At 33.4% G+C, this 17,896-nt stretch overlaps 1 protein-coding gene across 4 annotated transcripts in view; it reads right to left on the bottom strand.

The window, feature by feature from the left end:
* Positions 1 to 17,896, bottom strand: part of LOC106708269 (tau-tubulin kinase 1) — a 44,464-nt gene that overhangs the window by 12,426 nt on the left and 14,142 nt on the right. For all 4 annotated transcript variants that reach the window (XM_045682462.1, XM_045682460.1, XM_045682463.1 and 1 more), the window contains exons 2-10: positions 15,463 to 15,782; positions 7,394 to 7,464; positions 7,163 to 7,257; positions 3,062 to 3,123; positions 1,900 to 2,038; positions 1,525 to 1,675; positions 832 to 973; positions 645 to 717; positions 319 to 448 (exon numbers count right to left, since the gene is read on the bottom strand). In XM_045682462.1, the coding sequence (XP_045538418.1) occupies positions 319 to 448; positions 645 to 717; positions 832 to 973; positions 1,525 to 1,675; positions 1,900 to 2,038; positions 3,062 to 3,123; positions 7,163 to 7,257; positions 7,394 to 7,464; positions 15,463 to 15,581 (982 nt within the window). In that variant the 5' untranslated portion in view covers positions 15,582 to 15,782. The remainder of the gene's footprint in view (positions 1 to 318; positions 449 to 644; positions 718 to 831; positions 974 to 1,524; positions 1,676 to 1,899; positions 2,039 to 3,061; positions 3,124 to 7,162; positions 7,258 to 7,393; positions 7,465 to 15,462; positions 15,783 to 17,896) is intronic.

Genomic DNA, 17,896 nt, shown 5'->3' with positions numbered 1-17,896 from the left:
TTCTCGATTAAATGAAAGAGAAATTTTAATCAAATTAATTGGTAGGGGGAGACCAAAGAAAGTATGGATGGATGGATGGATTGTGTGAAAGAGGATATGCGTAAGAAGAGGGTTGAATTCAGATATGACGGATGATACGAGATGCATGTAGGAGTATACATCACTCCGTAGGGATAAGGTCAGGTTGATAACATGCATTTATCGGTTGACTTTCAAGTAAAAGCCCATTTAAATGGCAAAAAAATGTCATAATATCCTTATAGAAGTATTGCGTCACATGTATGTATGTTTGTATGTGTTTGTATGTATGGAGTTCACCTCTGAATCCTGCAGCGGCGCGAGGCGGGCGCACTTGACCATTGCTGGTGGTGTACTGTCGCGCGAGGCCAAAGTCTAGCATGTACACCCGCCGACAGTTGGACGGGTGACGACCGATGCTAAAGTTACTCTGTACATGCAATATAGTAATCTTAGTGTGGGTTTCCACTGTCAATACACATATCTTAAAACGTAAAGCCATCTCTATCATTATTTGGTATAAAACCAAGATATGTTTTTGTACACGACAAGTGTGTAAAGTTGAAAAAATAAAAAATGTGTATTTAAAAAAAATTGTAGTAGAAAACAGTACTTTATTTACTTACAGGTTTAATATCTCTATGTAGAAAGCCAACAGAATGTATTGAATCTATTGCTTTTAATATTTGTAGACCCAATCTGAAACAAATCAAAAATTTTGTTAAGTTTATAAAAAATAAAAAAATGGAAAAAATTGAGTTACGTCTATTTACATATGAGCCATAAATGAGATTCACATATAGAGTAACTCACCGTAATGTAGTAGATAGTGAAAAAGCGCCACGCGGCTGAGCTCGTCGCAACTCTGCCAGGTTCCTGCCCTGCAGCTGCATCACCACGTAGTTGAACCGCGCGTTACGACCGCATCCGATGAAACGACACACGTGCTCCTTACCTATATATCACAAAAAACAATTACAGAAAAAAAAACTATTATAATGTGACCTTTAATAATCTACTAGCTATAGCCCGCGACTCCGTCCACGCGGAATTAAAAAAAAACTTAATAAGTAGCTTATGTGTTCTTCCAGACAATGTTCTAAATCCGTGCCAAATTACATGAAGATCCGTTGAGCCGTTCCGGAGATACGTTCAAACAAAAATCCCTCCAAACTTTGGCATTTATAAGTAAGATGTATCGATTTCAATCGAAGCAAACAAAACAAATTGCTGCACCCTCAATCATATGAGAAATCTTTTTTATTATAAACAAATTTAAACGGTTTATATATTTCAAAGGAAAAAAAATATCATTGTATTAATACTATAAATTAAGGGAAAAACTGTACACATTATGATGTAATTACACGATTGACAGAACATTAGAGAAATTTTCACAATTAAAGTAACGCAGAGAAGTGCATAAAGCTATATAAACATATACTCAATTACAATTATTCATAATTATCATACAATTATCGATTAAAATCACTAGATTTTACAAACCTTGTAGTTTTTTCAAAACGGCCACTTCCATCTTGAGTACTTGTTTTGGTTGTCTGGCTGACTCCACCTTGAGCGCCACCTGTTCTTGCGTCACCAGATCCAGACCCTCGTAGATCTCTCCGAATCCACCACCGCCTATCTTTTTTACAACCTGCAAAGACAACGTTTTATACTTTACAGTACAACTTTATTTCTAACTAATACAAGAATAGTGCCTATTATCATACAAGCATACAACAATTAAAGAGATTTTTCCCTGTTTTTTTTTTTCACAATTTAAGGACAAAATTATAGAATTTTGAATTTGTTTCTAACAACTCAAAAATGTCACAAAAACTACATTGCATTGTTGAGTATTGGAGTGGCATAACTTACCTTCCATCTTTCCTTGACGACGTGACCCGGCTGCAGAAGATCCTCGGAGGCCATGGTGATGTGGTGCGCTCGCCGCGAAGTATCGCAGCGGGACGCCTCGCGGGAACGATTGCCGCCGAAGTTGGGAAGGGTACGCGACCTAACAATATATCATTTAAATTTAAAATAAATATTAACACGTTGAGTGCCACACACTTAGGACTTACCAGTTCGTTTTAAGATGTAAAGTCGCAGTTAAGGTCTTTGTCAAAAACATCACACGAATTCTATCTACTACGCAATATCTACTACGCGCTAAACTCTGATAAATAATAATATTATTAGATGTTGAAATTAGCTGCGAAGTTTGAAAGTTAAAGACCAACCGCTTTCTTTTAGCTCAAAGAAATTTGCAACAAGTTCAATTTATATGCAAAAAGATAATTGCTTTTCCACTTTACTGTACCATAATAATGCAACATTTAATTAACGTTTCAATGTAATAAATTAATTTTAACAAGATATTATAATCAAGGCTGTAAACTTACGTCGCTGGGAAATTAAAAAACTTATACAATGCCGTTGACAATGGAATAATGGTCGAGCGAAGCATTATATAGCGGCTTAAAATGCCTTGCAAATATTTAACTATAGCTTAATACTGAAATGTAAAATGCTTTTTTAAATGTATAATACATAAAAAAAATAGAATAGAAATAACGAATTTTAGTACATTATGACTTCACAGCCTAAAAACTCGGATCCATATCTCAGATTTTCCAAAGATAACTAGAGAGATGTCAAATATGTTATTAAACAAGTTATTCAGCAGTGAAAACACATGAGCATAATTTGAATTTCTTCAAATATTTTACTCAGATCATAAACAATATAGTGAGTATTTCTCCCTGCACAATAAATACCTCTCATACCGATCCGACATATTACTACCTATATTAAATACCCTTCATATAACTCAAAGAATTTTCGTTTCAAATATTTACCTGCCATAATCCTTACCTATGAGATATTTCCAATCGTATAGCATTCCTTAAGAACCGTCTTTAGTCGAACTGTTGTTTTCCATTGCCGAAATATCCATACAAAAGTAACGTAGCATTTTTTTTATCTTTGACAGTAGAATTTAGTATGTATTCACGTAATTATAGTTCGCAAATCTCACCTCAATAAAGGATTAGGTTGCACTCTAGGAGTGCTAGCGGCTTCCTCGCGCCGCTCTTCCCTCTGAAACAGAAAACAATACCACGTCAATGAAAATATTAGACTAAAAAGAAAAATCTAAGAACCTTGAGTCGACATGTAATACTAAAGATTTTATAAAAATTAATTAAATTAACTTCAATTTTAAAACTTGTTATTTGCTAAGATTTTCCACAAACATTTTAATACTCTTCTACCATATATTACTAATACTAAGAATTAGAATGTTTAGATGGATGGATGGATGTTAGAAGGTATCTCCAGAACGGCTTAACGGACGTACAAGACGGACCGAGTCATTTTTGATTCCGCGAGGACGAAAATTAAGAAAAAAACTGGAAAATAAAAATTAGTTTTCCAGTTTTTTTCTTCTCTCTTAATTATTCAGTACGTCAGATATGTTTGGTAATATACATGTTTTAATTCATCCTTGCTACATCTACAAGCCCAAGGCAAAAAAAAAAACTATACACATTCTTTGTAAAGTTAGAATTTTTCATTGCTTAAGTTTATGCAAATTAAATTGCAAATCAACAGGTAGTTGTAGGGTCAGAATAATTTGTTACAGCGGCAATGTGCAGTAAACACGCACTTAGTAAATAATATAAAATACTGGCTGACGCTTGCTACGACGTCGGCGAGGCATTAAAAAAAAAATTAAAAGCAGCCTATGTGTTCTTCCAGACTATGTTCCACATCTTTCATACAGCCAAATTTCATCAAGATCTGTTGAACCGTTACGGAGATACCTTCTAACAATCAATTATCCATCCATCCGTCTATACCCCTTTTCCAAAATGAACTGTTACCTCAGACCCCATGGCCAAATTACCTACTTTTAAGATCAATTTTTATTATTATTCATTCTGACTTAGGTCAATAGAAGAAGGCAGAGTGAGAATTAGCAATGTTTTTAGTTCGATATCGACCCCTTGGGGAACTACTTGGGGACTACTTTGGGAATCCCTGGTCTAAAATTTGGCAAGAACATACAAAAAACTCTTTCAAAACAAAGACTAACAACTCACAACTTTGAAAACAATTTTGTTCAACATTTCCAAAAGGATTGCTAAGCATTACGAAAAGTAAAACTAAAAAAGTATTCGTTACCCAAGAGTTTTCTAGGTACGACATCCATTATTTTAATATAATAAATTATTGCATAGATACTTTAAAGATAAAGATTTTTGTGTTACATTAAATCACCTTGTAATAACAGTTATCATTTGCTACTTTGAAATATATAAATTATTCGAACACATAAACACTTGATATCACATCACTTTTAACATAAACAGAAGACCAGAGGTTTACGAAGTTTACAAACAATGACTGTTGTCTGTAACCGACTACTTTCCGTGCACAAGGCCAAGAGCAAGGTCGCTGCGGTCAATTGGTAACAAGACAGCTGATGAAATCTATGACCGTAGAACTCCACTGCACCGACAATTGTGATATTAAATTCTATTTTAAACAAGGAAGACATATGTATAAATACAATTGTAGCAGCAGTGGAACACGATGGTAAATGTATTGTGGTTAGTATGGACCGCATCAGATCAATTTGATATACGGTTTGTATGTTATAATAGCGTATCTTTACATACGTGTGTTTATTTATTCTGAAACTAGCTGTCGCCCGCGACTCCGCCTCAATTAGTAATCTATGTATTCTCCCAGATTTTATTCTAGATTAGTCAGATTTCAGCAAGATCCAAGCAGCCGTTCTGGAGATATTATCTCTAACATCCATCCATGCATACATCCAAAGATTCGCCTTTATAATATTAACTAGCTAGCCGCTAGCCGCTTCGAACGTGTACACACAAAATAATGTAACCTACGTAGTACTATTAGTTATTCTGTGGCCTAAGTAAAGCTATAGTCCGACTAGGATATCTGGATATATTAAACTTTATTGACTTTGACAAGCACTAGCGCTATTGTAATTAACTATATGTAATTTTTGCTCCCAGGGTCAGATAATATTGTTTGTCTATACGTCTTTCTTCTGGAGAAATTTTGCAATAATCGATACCTCGAATTCGTTTAAATGTCGTCTTGGCTATTGGAAAATAATACATTTTCTATATTATTAAACAATTTTACCTCAACACGCAATTCGATCTGACCTTATCCATAAGGGTAAATGCCAGCAATATTAACCTTTAATGATTTTTTCTTGTTCCCAAATGTGACTCCTTTATCGAAGTAAATCCCATTTTTTGTTTCTTAAAAAAGCACATTTTTATTATAACACTGGCTACTTCTAAACTCTTATATATCCAGTATTTATCCGTTTACCTATTGCTAACGTACTTTTTATTGGATTGAATTTTAAAGTCATTATTGAAAGATCTAAACTACGAAACTATATATTAGAACAAACTGTAAGATATAAACTAGGTCAAGTAAATCCGTCCTACATTTCTAACCTTACCCAGTATACTGAAAAAGTAGGAAAAATACAACGAAAGAACTCCGAAAGTAAGAACTGATTTCGCTTACAATCGGCATTGTAACACGACCTTGCAGGGTCAAAACAAAGATCAATATGAGACACGGTCGTCTCAGCAGGGCTGGCACCTCTCACTTTTATAAAGTGAATGAAAATATTTAAAAAACTTTTAAAATTTTATACTATATATCTCCGCTCCCACTCACGCCTGACATATGCTTAAAAATTGGAGTTGAGAGTATGACTTCGATGTCTTCGAGTCAGAATGGGGCAGTCTCTCAATATTTTTGTAATCCCCAAAAGATGAAATTTCTTTTTCGCCGTCTGTATCTGGGAATATTGGCAGCCCTATGTCTCCATCCACAGATTCTGCGGCACTATAACTAAGCTGAGAAACCTTTTTTTTTCAGCCACTAATGAATACCATTGAAAACGCTGCCCTCATTCACTAGCTTTTACGACTTGGAAATTTTTGTAAGCTATTTCGCTTTTTAGACAATTTAAAAAATGTTAAAAGCAAACGATTATTACATTGCTTGAGCTGTTGTAAACAGTCATTTACAAGGGGACTTAATTTCTTAGACTTGTTTTGGTTTTTGCTTACATGTATGTACTAATATCTCTAACAAAGTTTGAAATCTGTTTCACACTTCCATCGTAATTGAAATCTTAACAATCAGAAAGTATTATAAGAAACCTTAAGAGTATTTGTAACATAGCCAACATTTTATATTAGTTTTTTTTATAGGTTTGCAATCATTTGTTCAAACTGTGGACATAATAAGAGGAATACATCAAACCTTTACTTCATATAAAGACACTTACTTTAGACAAGTACTGAATGATTTGCAAAACAGTTTGATCCATAGATTTCATTATGACACGTCTATCCTCAGCTATGGTACGACAACTAGTGACATTTCTATAGCGAGAAAATTAGCACATTGGTACGGACAAATTCATTACGCACCGGATATGGAAACTGGTAGATACTTTACAAGAGTCGACGATTATATATTTATATTTCTCGAATGAAGTCGACAAAAAACCACACTGTATAGTATTTTAAAAGGTAATCAAATGCTCTATTTTTTGAGGTTAAATTAATTTCTGGGAATCACCACGGTTCAAAATTGGTCACCACAAGCAACGCCAAAGAATAACTATATTGCACTAATTCACCTGTATTATTTACAATATACTGATTTAACATAAAATTACGTACAATATTGAATTTCAATATAATTATAGAGTAAAGGAGCATGAAAAATAGAAGATATAAGTCTATGAAGCTGTAGCACTTTTATAGTCAAGAATCTATTAAACGGTAATTTTCTGTATAATTTTCCATCGGAGTGATTTCAAATGAAGTGTAAAGACAAGGCATCTTGTCGTCAACAGTGGAGACTATCCCGCGACTTACGTTACTCGTTCGCACAGAGAAATCAATTTTCCAGTTTTTGAGCAAAAATATTCAAGACCTGTTCATATATAAGGGATATACATTACGTTTTTAGATCAAAATTATTATACGTGACTTAAAAGAACTTGCCTCAAAGCCACGTTTGCATTCAAATTAGTCTACCGTTTAAATTAATTACAGACCTGTGGCTCATGGCGGCGCGCACGGGGCTGCTGTTGCTGCTGGGCGGCGGGGCCCGAGCCCTGGGACTCAGTGTCCGCTGATGATGACGATGATTCTGTCAACAAAACATTACTTGAATTTAAGCCCTGTCATGAGGGGAACTAAGGTCTTTCGTGGTAGACTATGCCAAGGTAACATCAAGCAAAATTACTAGTCAATAAATTAGATTACGTTGTATTAAGAAACATTACCTGATCTATGTGAGGCGTGTGGGGCCAACTGCTTGAAAGATGGCTCCCTCTCGCAGGCCGGCTCCTGCTCCCTGCAATAGAGAAACACAACTATCAACTTTATACCCCAGTCAAAAAAAATCATGTCTATGGTTTGATGTCATTCGAGATATTTATGCCTACATTTGTGTGTTACTGTGTGTATGTGTGTGTGATTGACTATATAGAACTCTTCTACATTTTTATATATTGATCAATCTAACAGAACAGTGATGTCTTTTTATATATTTCAATATAATATGTCCCTTATGTCTTTTAATAAAATGTCCCTGTAATAAAGCATTCTTTGTAAAGATGCTTTATAAAATGTCACAAGGTGAGTTTCCAATGTTTATACACGTATATAGGAGCAATAAATAGCGTATTTACTGCTTTATAAATACGATAAGTACTAAAGTTCGAAGAGAGGTGAGGTTTTACTGTTTTTTAGGTCAGTCCCCCAAGCTGAAAGGTGACCGTGAAAGCAATACAATGGATTACGACGAAAGTTTCTGGAATTTGTGATTGATATTTATATCACAAATATAAGTATTTCTAAAATTTGCATAGATCCATTGTCCTATTTATTTACTTACTTGGACCTAAATTTATGAAATCCTATTATTTTAACAAGCAATGAAATTTATTAGCGACTAGCGTTCGCACGCGATATTGTCAGCGCAGAATAAAAAAAAACAAATAGTATAATATGCCCGCATGCATCAGCTACATTCCCATCGAAGTCCCGTCAAAATCGGTCCAACCGTTCCGGAGATGACTTCGAACAAGCGCGTTGCAGAGACAGACAAAAATTTTCGATAGTGATCGCGTGTGACTTCAGTCAGACCTAAATTAAAAAAAGTAGCCTATAATATACGCGTCAGTTAAGTTACACATCATTTACCTTCAAATGAAAATTCCGTCAAAAACGGTCGAGACATTTCGGAGATTATTAGGAACGAACGAGGCTGGCTTTTTACTAAAGCAAATACATTACTCTCTTTTCTCTACAGGATTAAATCCGGAACGAAGAAATTCGACGGAGAACCAATGTAAACGACATAATTCTCCAAGTCATTAGGCTGAAATGGCAATGGGCCGGTCACATCTGTCGGGCCAACGACGCCAGGTGGGGAAGTAAGGTCTTAGAATGGAGGCCACAGCAGGGGACCAGGAGCGTGGGGCGTCCTCCTTCCATGTGGACCGACGACATAATCCGCACGGCGGGAAGTTGTTGGATGCGAAAGGCGTAGGACCGCGTACTGTGGAAGGCATTGGGAAAGGCCTATGCCCAGCAGTGGGCAGATAAAGGCTGATGATGATGATGATGATGATGGTGAAATACATTACGGACACGAAAAAAATTTTTCTATATAACATTTTTTTTAAACTGTATAGATGTAATTAATTTCCCTACAAAATGGCATACATAAACAGAAACAATTGCGTGTTTCTGCTTCATAATCATCACAGTTGCATAAAACGTAGAAATCCACCCTCTACATACAAATCAAAACAATCTATCTTCACATCTTATTGATCGGTTTCTGGCTTATTAGATAGTATCAAGGGATATCACGTTGAAGGGTAGATTTTGTAATGCGTGTACTTGGTAACCAAGTTACCCTACCGAGTTAAATGACAATACGATGCAGACATGCGAGGAAAGCATAGTATGCCTTTAGTCGCGTTCCACTCCCTAAAATTAATTATATAAATTAAATTAGAATACTTTGAAAGCTAACAAAAAATAAACAAAAGCTTAACAATAACTTTTAATGAAATAACGACGATAAATTTTCCCTTAATGTATAAAAAGATTAAAGTTGTCATAAATTATTTGGACATTTTTTTTAATAACATGGAATAATTTTAATATTCTTTGTCTATTCACGTAGTTGCTGCAGTGAAAATACACGGTTCCAAGGTGTAACAGCGTGCTAAAATCTTATATATTGCATCTCTATGTACTAATATATATGGTACATAAAAGTTTATTACATAATGACCTACTATAACTGCTTTTTTAACCGCAATGGCCTTGTAGAGACACGCCTCTGTACGTAACTTAAGCCGAACTTATCAAGTAAATTAATATTACGCTCTATGTCAGTGTAATGTAACAGACATTTAATGCGGGTGTTTCTTATTCCAAAGAAAACTAATTAATTCTTAAGTTAGTTCTACGGTATACAAAATATAAAATAAACATTTAATCTTTAATAGTATTTTAAAGTTTGCGTCTAAAATGAGAGTGGTTACAAAAGTTTTTCATAGATATGAATCTAATAAAGAACGTATTGATACGTCTCTAAACCAGCGCTTGTCAATGTGTACTTCGCGAAGCCCTTCCAGGGTGGTCCACGAAAATTGGTACTAAAGTAGGATCTATAAAGAAATACTCAAGTGTTACTATTCTATATTAAGTATATTAGGTTCCCGAGGATTAACATTAGGTAACTACGTATCTAAAAAAATTAAGACGCAAACAGAACGGGAGACGCAAGAAAATAATTACAAATCCTAGGTCCTAGAATAATCAAACTTAAAATCTACGGTTCTGCCAAATACTTCGCTTCCCAAAAGGAATCCGTAGTCAAAAAATGTTTGAGAACTGCTGCTAGACCTTAAAATTGGAGCAGAACATTTCGTTTAGCAAAATAAAAGTATAAAAATGATAAATTTCCTTCAAAGTATTCATCAAATGAGTGCCAAATTCACTTAGATCGAAGCACCCATTAGAAGGGGACGTTGCGGTCAATATTAAACCTTACTGGACGTGACGACATTAGCTTCACTTTGGTAATAAAAATCTTTACGAATGCTAATACTGCGCAATATGGGTTATGAGCATTTAAAATCAAATCACTGCAAAAATGTCTTTTCGATTAATTATAATGGATGTTGCGACAAAACTTCAAAGGAAAGAAGCAGAGACTAATAATCACCATAGCATGGAGATTTGACTCTCCGCTGTTACTAGGAATTGTTCGTAGATGCATTTCGAACAATAACCTAGTAACAAAATAATTTAAATATGAACTGTTCTATTTTACTAACATAGTCGTAGGATCTGTTGTTTTATTTTTATTTTCTACTAACACTTTATGGATGTAACTGGTCCGAAATAAAAGTTATTTTATTTTATTTTTATTTTATTTTTTATTTTAATAAAATCATAGACAAATTGATCATTTTGGCAAATGCTATTATCTACTAACGTACAAAAAAACAAGGATGTTAAATACGCAGCTATTACAAAATATACAGACAAATATAAAACATAATCCTTTTTGTGAAGTCGGTTAAAAAGAACTCGATTTACTTTCAAAGTCCGAAATCGATTCGGAAATACCGCTTGATTGTAAAAGCAATTAGATTCAGTAAAAATTACAGACTAATTTTATATCAATTGTCTAATAATAAGACCTGTTTTCAATTAAACGGTTATGAGTCTGATATAAGAAATATTAAACTCTATTACCGGTGAAAGAACAAAAAAGAAGTCAAAGGCGTTTCAATAGAAGAAACTTTGTATACGAGTTCTCTTTGCCCTCATTCCTTGGCTTTTATGAATAAATACGAAACGAAAGTTCACCCCGTTGAGAGCTCAACGTTGAAGGGTTATACAGAGTAAGTACACTGAACCACAGAGGTTTTAAATTAAATGAAACTATAATGTTTCTGTATGAAGTAACTGTTAATAACTATCAGTTTGGAATATCAACAGGAAATGGTTTTAATTGTGTGTCGTTTTTTTAACCTTTACTTACACAAAAACAATTGTTAATCGCTTTTCAATGTAATCATACTAGTATTATAAATGCGAATATTTGGATGTATGGATGAATATTTGTTAGAAGCTATCTACAGAACGACTTAACGGATCTTGATGAAATTTGACATAGATGAAGAACAGAGTCTGGAAGAACACATAGGCTACTAATTAAGTTTTTTTTATTTCCGTGCTAACGGAGGCGCGGGCAACAGCTAGTAAATAAATAGAGGTAAAATATGTCACATGTAATTAGATTAATTTTTATCCCAATCTGATTACGCTGACATGATACAAAAACAATATCATTAGTTTAGATAAATAACCAAGAAGTCTTTAAATAAACATTAAGCTTGTCACACAAAATATTAAAAAAAATCTTTGGCAAAAATTTTGATCGATCCAACGTCTACGTCTTGTACTGTTAACAAAAATAACAAGAAAACAACGCACGCGCATCTAAAACACTCGTTATAACTAAAGATGTCTGTCGTTATTTGTGCGCACAATTGTCACAGATTTATTTTCATAACCCGACACAAATAGTACAGTCAGCAACACAGTAAACAGGTCAGTGTATCTTTACAATAATACTGGTAAACAGCGTAACTTGACTGTGCAACTGTATCTAAATACAACTATGTAACTACAGATCAGGGATTTCCAACCTTATATTCAACGCAATACACCCTATGATAAAATACAAAAACATATTGGTTCAGATCAAGTTTTTATTTATATATTTTGTAGTTTATATTTACCAGTTATACTAATTTATTCAGTAGATAAAAATACTGACTATCACATTATGACAGTACAGTAATGTTCATAATCAGTACTGGTATACAACTGGCATAATGAAACCACTGACTAGCACCCATAAGCCAAAACAGTCTATGCCAAGCCAGTGCTACTGTCCTACTGTACTGGTATAATGAAAACCAGGCATTACGCTTAACAGCTTAGCTGCATTTCTAAGATGGTGTTAAAAGGTATTTAATTTACAAACATAAAAAAGATATCACACCAAGATATTTTCTAGATTTTATTTTTGATATTTTAATTGTTTTCTTATTTTCGACTTGGCTACTGCCATTGCATTGCTTTATATTAAGTTATTGATTATATCTGCCGCAGTACTCTGCGGCAGATATAATCAAAAATTGTTTTATAATTTATCTATTTCTGATAGTTTACATTAAGTAAAATAGGATAAGAATCTGTTTGTTAATGGTTGGCTGATTGGCATTTGTGTAATGTTATGCCCCACTAACTGTAGCAACAATTGAGAAGGTAACTTTTGAGTTTCCAGTGTCAAAATACTTGTACAAAAACATATCATCCGTCTCATTGTCTTGGAAAAAAAAACAGAGATAGATATATGCTTCAGTAATGTAAACTTACTCTAAAATGAAAATGTTAAGACTATGTTCATAGATCTACTGCAAAATTATTTAAATATTGTTCTAACCCACATTATCCGATTGCATGTTGACATTCTTTCTTAATTAATTTATAAAAAAAATACTATAAGACTTCCAAACGTAGATTAACAGCAGAACACAACAGTAATTACAATTATCCATTCCACATTTTTATTAATAGAAAAACCTACAACTCTTAAACAACAAATCAAGCTATACATAAGTACTTCACCTTATAAAGTGCACATAATGAAAAATTACATTTGTTTTATTTTAATAGTGGCTGACTGCCCTTTTCAGTATAATATTTTGATCAACACAGTATGTATTACTCTTCCTTACCATACAGTAATATCTGAATTCAATCTCCTCTTAAAAAATTATACTGGTATATTGAACAAGTTTCTGTGTAGGTGGCTACATTGAATGATATATTTATTACTGAGGAACAATTGCTTACTATTAAGATAATTGCCGTTGAAGATGAATTGCCATTGTAAGATGTTAACCACAAAACCAATGTTATGAAGCAATATATATACTTTTTTTAGATCAATTCAAAAACTATTTATTTATTTTTATTAATTCATTGTATAAAATTAAAACATAGTAAATTAAATTATTTTTTTATATATTAGTAGTACCAATTTGTTTTGTGAAGGCAATGACAACATTATAAGGGTGTTTCGGTATTGGAAATCAAAGATTGAAGTTATCAATGCTTATAATAATTTGTATAACATGAACATATATTTATATAGAATTTAGATAAAATGGTTAAACTATTTGAATTTAAAATGCTTAATTTTTTTTACATAATCCGTTAAGATTACCACGCATAAATGTTTTGTCTACGGTCGAAGCGTAGTTGAAATAATAATATTATTATAAAATGAATTTTTAAAGTGATTACTTTAATGGCAGCTAAAACTAATATTTTATATCGATTTTATGTATCGATTGGCATAAAACTTTATTTAGAAAAAACAAATAAAACCGCTAAATAGTTTTAAATGTTGTCGTACTACTCGTTTTAATATTTTTATTTAGAAAAATGTCAATATACCACTAAAAATAAGTTAAATTATCAGACTACTACGATGAAAAGAGAAGAGTATAATAATCCGGCCGATTATTCTGCACTACGCAACCGAGAAATGCCGCGGTATTACGTCACTTCCTAACACAGTCGGGTAATACTAAAGCGAGACAGCAATACCCGGGCATCCCACCCACATACAATCGATTTTTAACAATTCTCGTATATTTTCTCAGAAAAATTTATTTTATCTAATTTTGTAATATATTTTCATTTAACAGGCAACATAAAATTCTTTATCGAGTGTTGTAAATACACAAAACTTACCTAGAAAATCGGATCCGTCGCTCAATCCGACAGAGAATATATTTAGATGCGCTGAAAATTCACTGAAAATACACTGAACAAGCGCGACGTTTTGTACTATTTAATTATTAAGCGGTTAAAAAAGCAACCGAGACGCGTTTAACGTCTTTCATCGCGTCGCGCGGTAGCATTTTTCGTATTTTCTCTCGATTTCGACACAGGTCTACATCGATCGCGGAGCCATGACAGGTTCTTTTCACCGCAGTGAAGTAAGCGACACCCGCTCAGCTGACGGGTTGGTTTTTCGCAGTATTACTTGAAGTTGGCCGTAATTTGTTCTAAGAGGCCGATGACCTCTTCGATAATAATAGGGTTCAAATAGATATTACGATGATGGTAATTACAATTAGAATTATTTCACAGTGTACTTATCTACTTGCTTTTAAATTTTCAACAAATGCAGAAAACTCTTTTCCCTATTTTTTTATAACAGCTTAATACATTGGTTAAATTGATGTTAAGAAGTAATTAAGTTATTAAGCAAGTGGAATATAATTATCATTTTAAAATGCAACAAACTGTACCCAGAATAACATCATCGTCACAACACATCTCATGTTGCCTTTTTGCGAAAGCACGTTGTTCACACCAAAGCATCGGTCCCTTAACTCAGCGTACGAAAAAGTTTATAGAAATCGGTGAAATTAATTCCCGTCTGTTTTTGGGTTTCTACTGCCGAAATACATACATAACATACATACATAAAAATTATTATCTTATGTCTCTTTGTCTTAGAAAAAATATATGTTTTTTAAGCAGTGTAAACTCACCAGGCATTGCTTTGTTTTTATTATAAGAAAACATTGTAAATTCAGTTAATATTGCTTTAATTTTTTTGTATGAATCGACGCAATAGACAGGAGTGCAGAGCAGGGTCAGAGATAATGTAGTGTAAACAAGGTGTAATCGCCTTATGGTTTCGGGAAAGCAATATAATAATCTGGTTTCTAATAATGAAAAGTTTTTCAACAGGTATCGAAACTAATCTTTTTTCATATTATAATGTGAAAAACGAACAAGCGGCCTGCGGAATTTGCAAAAATGATCTTTGCGAAGTGATCGCTGCCCGTTGACATACGTATTTGCAGACCTTTAATCAACAGAGGGTACGTACAGAAAGAGGATTTCTCCCTTCCCCTGGCAGTATGGCAATGTCATCTTTTTTTTATACGAAAAAGGTTGGAAATTAGGCCTCCGGCACGTACACTCATCAAACGAAAGACGGAATTACTTCCACTTCACACCTGTCTTCTGTGTGGTCGTGGTATTGCACAGAGTGAGCCCGCACTTTCGTCTAAAATATGTGATTGTGGGAAAAGCTCACTGTTAAATCTATCTAATAGAAAAACAACACTTGTATAAACCAACTATAATCTATGCCAATCCCATAATAACCACATTTTTAGTAACCCAATGAGGTATTTCATAAGATTTTTTTTAAACTTACCATGGAATGCTGGGCGCCCAATCGAGTTGGACCCGTCTGGGAGCTACCAGCGACATCTTCCCGTCTTTTTCCGCACCCAGTCTCAATAAAGACGAACTTGATTTATCCACTATTTTCATTTAAACTGCCTCAAATTGCACATAAGTCACTGTCGTAATTTTTATACTATTTTGGCGCGCTTTTTTAAATGTCATTGTTTTTCCATGATATTTTTTTTTAGTTGGTAACCGCGGTAAAGTTTAAGACTAATATTGTGAATATATAGCCTATCATGTATCGTTAAAATTCAATAAACTCGATGGTTGATTCGTTTGTTCCACCTGAAACAAGAAAGTACATATTTTACTAATAGAAAATTTTATCAAAATTGAAGAGTAGCAAGAGTTAGCGTAATTTATAAATATAGAAAAATGGTTGAAATACAGTTTTAGACAAAACAAACTATTTTTTTAAAATGAATCTTGTAATAAGAGATAATTAGTACATTGTCGAAATTTATAATTAAAACTGTTGCAATTTTCTGCCAGTATGCTCTTATTTTAGTATCGAGGTTAATAACCCAATAATTATTATTAACTGATAAGCTCATCATTAGAAAATGATTTCACTTGTTACGAATATTTTTTCGACTTATACTCTTTTAAAATGCTCTTTATCTTCATCTTTACCAGTTTTGAACTTGTTTACATGCTAGCTGTTGCTCACGACTCCGTCCGCGTAGAATTAAAAAATGATGTAATACCAGACTTTGTTCTACATCTATGCCAAATTTTATTCAGATCAATGCAGCCGTTCTTGAGATAACTTCTAAGAAACATCCATCAATACATACATCCAAACATGCAAACATTCGCATTTATAATATTAATAATACAGTAAGAAGTAAGATTTACTATTTAATGTTAGGCTAGCGATTACTTTTTGTCCTCTATTTTTCAAAGAATGCACAACATTAGATCAGCCAGTACAACACGCAAACAAAAGAATATCATGTCAAGATCGCATCACCACAACCGTGCAGTGTAAAGTGGGACGTGGAATTGATATTGGGGACGGCCGTTTGGTATTTATTTCGGTGTTTTGTGTCAATATAACTGCTCGTTGTCGCCCACACACATCACTAATAGCCCGGCTGCATCGATCATCACTAGCGAAGTCAACGATATCGTTAAAATGTACTAGAATTGTTAGATTCTATCTGGTTTTCATTAAAATATTTAGGACGTTTGTAAGCCGAAAGGTGGCCATCAAAGCTTCTCAAAGTGGTAAAATCTTTTACTTCTCTACGATGTACAATTTGCATTGATAATAAGCGGTTTTAAAAAAAATTAAAAAAAAAGCCTTAGCCACTCTCTCAGATCTAAGCTATCTTACAGTAAAAGTCCCGGTAAAATCAGTGCAGCAGTTTCGGAGATTACCCGGACAAACGCGAACTTGCGGAAAGACAGACAGATAAAAAGGTAAAAAATTTAATTTTCATTATGAGCAATACAATTAATTGTGCTTAGCCAATTTAGATATAGTTTTAATTCTTAAACAAATTTGAAAAAAAAAAAAATTAAATCCAGTTAATGAGGTGTTGCAATATAATTCTGGGCCAGGGCTATTCCGAATCCAAAGTTGCACTCAATGAAAAGGGTGCAGATGCTTTAAGTATTACTTAGAAACTTACAAGTCAAAGTGCAAAGATATCATTTGTTGGGAACAGTTTTCAAAGTATTTAATTTGGTGTCTGTTGGATTATGGGTTGCGAGAAATAATACTAGATGGCGTTATAATAGAGACGAACCGTTTCCGAGAAAAACTCAACTTCTCAATAATAGATGTCGTTTTTGTTAATATAAAAAAGTATTCAATTAAACAAGGTTTTTTACTGACAACTGTGCTGAACTGAACTATGATTGATATATTATCATTTATCACTTTCTTCATAGCTTTCATTTATTAAGGTGAACGAAATCGTAAATCATTTGACAAAACAATCATCACTTTCAAAACTGCTTTGATCATTATACTTTGATAAATTAGAATAGAAATGCACGTATAGCTGAATTTTTTTTTCGCTCATAAATGACACACTGGCAAATTGAATGAAAACACACATTTGTTACGTCTATAGTTCGGTGAACTTACTAAATTTACATACTGTTGTATTTTTATTACTGATTTCAATGGCACATGCTATATTTCATCTTGTAAACCCCTAAGTTTATGTCTCGCCATTGTACAATATCGTCTGTAAACTCCATGGAGTAAACGTGGATCACATTGAGAATAATGTCATAGATTGATACGTTTTAATAAACCGTTAAATCAATTTAATTATGTTTGTTTTAATATATTTTATGTTCACGTTTATGTGTTTAAAAATATTTGTCAGTTTTAACTAATGTTTTGCAATGAACGTTGGCGTTAACCCAAGTGGCAACTGATT

This window comes from Papilio machaon, chromosome 19 (assembly GCF_912999745.1).
Source record: "Papilio machaon chromosome 19, ilPapMach1.1, whole genome shotgun sequence".
NCBI lineage: Eukaryota > Metazoa > Arthropoda > Insecta > Lepidoptera > Papilionidae > Papilio > Papilio machaon.
Note: the sequence above shows the minus strand (reverse complement) of the source record. Positions and strands in the feature narration are given on the sequence as shown.